Source organism: Cebus imitator, unplaced genomic scaffold (assembly GCF_001604975.1).
Source record: "Cebus imitator isolate Cc_AM_T3 unplaced genomic scaffold, Cebus_imitator-1.0 Scaffold494, whole genome shotgun sequence".
NCBI lineage: Eukaryota > Metazoa > Chordata > Mammalia > Primates > Cebidae > Cebus > Cebus imitator.
The window spans coordinates 707,468-710,113 of NW_016107809.1; the positions used below are offsets into that span (position 1 = coordinate 707,468).

General features: G+C 41.1%; 1 protein-coding gene across 2 annotated transcripts in view; it reads right to left on the reverse strand.

The window, feature by feature from the left end:
- HGD (homogentisate 1,2-dioxygenase) overlaps positions 1–2,646 on the reverse strand; it is a 56,726-nt gene that overhangs the window by 5,116 nt on the left and 48,964 nt on the right. For both annotated transcript variants that reach the window (XM_017513531.2, XM_017513529.2), the window contains one exon: positions 1,060–1,241. In XM_017513531.2, the coding sequence (XP_017369020.1) occupies positions 1,060–1,241 (182 nt within the window). The remainder of the gene's footprint in view (positions 1–1,059; positions 1,242–2,646) is intronic.

Sequence of the window (2,646 nt, forward strand, 5' to 3'; positions counted from 1 at the left end):
CCGCCTCCTGGGTTCAGGCAATTCTCCTGCCTCAGCCTCCTGAGTAGCTGGGATTACAGGCACGCGCCACCATGCCCAGCTAATTTTTTGTAGTTTTAGTAGAGACGGGGTTTCACCGCGTTGACCAGGATGGTCTCTATCTCTTGACCTCGTGATCCACCCGCCTCGGCCTCCCAAAGTGCTGGGATTACAGGCGTGAGCCACCGCGCCCGGCCTGAAGGCATTTATTTTAAAAAGTAAAGCAAATTTGCATGTGATTTAGCATAAAGTTACTCCCTGCGCTCCATAAACACTACCTCAAAGAATGCAAAAATAAAATAAAATCAAGCACTGCGGCCAACTGCAATTGTGTTCAGCATCAATGTTTACAGCCTGACACAGGAGGAATACAAAACAGGTTTTAAATCCCGTCAGTTGTATCCATGCCAAAACAGAGCCAAGGAAAATGAAAAAAAACAGCTGAGAATTCCTTCTCACAAGCCCTGACTACAGTGAAGCAAGGGCTTTTGACCCTCTTTGGCTTGAAACATGTGCTGAAGGTGATATCATGCCTCTGCTACTATTGTGGCCCTGGAGGATTACTTCAAAAAGCAGAAGACACTGAGACATAGCATATGCTCAGGGCTGCATATGGATACAGGAAGAGGGTTCACATAGTATTAATAATATTCCCTTATATTTGAATCATGTTGGACAGTCTGTTAGGTTAACTCATAGCCATCTGTTGGGTTCGACACTATAACCATTTTACAGATAGGGAAAATGAGGCACAGAGAAGGTAAGTGACTTGTTCAAGATCACACAGGAACTAAGAGATGGGACTTAAACCCAGAACCCAGGTCTGATTCAAATCCAAAGACCTTTCTACACCACCACACCAGAAGTCTAGTATATACACAAGGATGTGTGTATATACACATGTAAACATACTTATGCAGTCATGTAACTCTCCCCCTTTTGACTCTTCCTCTGTGACTTTGGATAAATAAAAATGGCCACCCCTTTCAGCAAGGGTGGGGAGTTCAGAGGCTGCTGGAATCTGGCAGTTAACATACTTACCATGGTGCCATCGGCAATCCTCTCAGGTGCCAGCTTAGCCTTGCTGGCCTTCTCAAAGCAGTCAGCATCAGGTCCATGCGGGGTCATTGTGCTGTGCAGACTGCCTCCCCCTGGCAGGAACCCACCTTGCTTTGCCTCATAGTGACCTTGAATGAGTCCCATGAACTCACTCATGCAGTTCCCTGGGAAGGTTGAAGCAGTATTATTTTTATTATCCAAGGCAAGACCAGTAAAACACCAAGACCCCTTACACATTATTTCTGCAGAATTCCAAGAACATAGGAGAAACTAATAAATTTTATAGGATCTATAAAGAATATAGATTGACAGATGAACAATCACAAAACATTCATAACTGGCATTCTTGGCAGGCACAGCTCTACTTCATGGGCATGTGGATTATGAGAGGTCTTGAGTTCCACTGTCTGACAGGAATCAGGCTAGATCTAAAGAATATCAGGGCCCAGAGGATATAATAATAATTAAAATGCCAGTCATAATAGAGAGTGAATGTACTCTATCATCTAGCTTGCAAGCCCTGTGTCAAAGTTATCTTATCTCCGAGATCAGAACCCTTTCCCAAATAGCTCCACTGTAGGACATGGCAACACCACATTTCTAGTTTCCAATCTAGAAAGCTTAAGTGGGGGGTGTGTGTGTGTTGATGGATGGTGATATAATGAAAAGAACCCCAGACTTAAAAGTCCATTATCAAATGATAATCTGTGTGAAAGAATCTTGGTATGTGTATAAAACAGACAGTCAATGCTATTTATTATAACAAATATTACCTTCTATAGCTAAATCTGATATCCTCTTGTCTTTCTGTTCTTCAAAATGTCTTTTGGATTTGTTTTTATTTTTTCTATTTCCATTGATACCCTATTCATAGAGTCCTAAACCTTAAAATTGGAAGGGATCCTTACTTCTACTCAATGTAGAAGAAATTTCTTTATCTTTCCTAACTGATTACCTCCTGGGCTCTGCCTGGATGTGAATGGAAGCTGTCTACTCTACAAAGCGTATCATATTATTGAAGAGCTCTGAGTGTTATAAAGTTCTTATATTAAATGGCAATTTGCTTTTATATAAGTTAAATTTATTGGTCCTAGTTGTGCTTTCTAGAGTCACACAGAATTTGACTAAAATCACCATGCTTCTACTCTTCCACTCTTATGCTTCTATTGAAATAAAGCTCTTTATTAGAGTAGCAATACAATAGAGCAGGAATTAAAGAAATATAACACCTGAGCAAATATAAGTGCCTTTTCATCTCCAACCACACATCTACTCACTCTTTCATTCAACTATCCTTTTCCCACTTCACCCATCTGCCCATCCATCCATCCAGCATATATAATTAGACATTGTGCTGCATACCGTGAGACCTACTTAAAAACGAAATCATTAACAACAAAAGAACCTTTAAAGCTACTCATAGTCTGTCCTGTGAGAGTACTGAGAATGCAAACCAAGGACAGAATAGAGAGATGTGGCAGTGACAACCCTTACAAAATCAAACACTGGACACGATACACGCCTGCCCTTCTGGCTTACATGTGAAGTATAACCAAGTCCCAAATACTT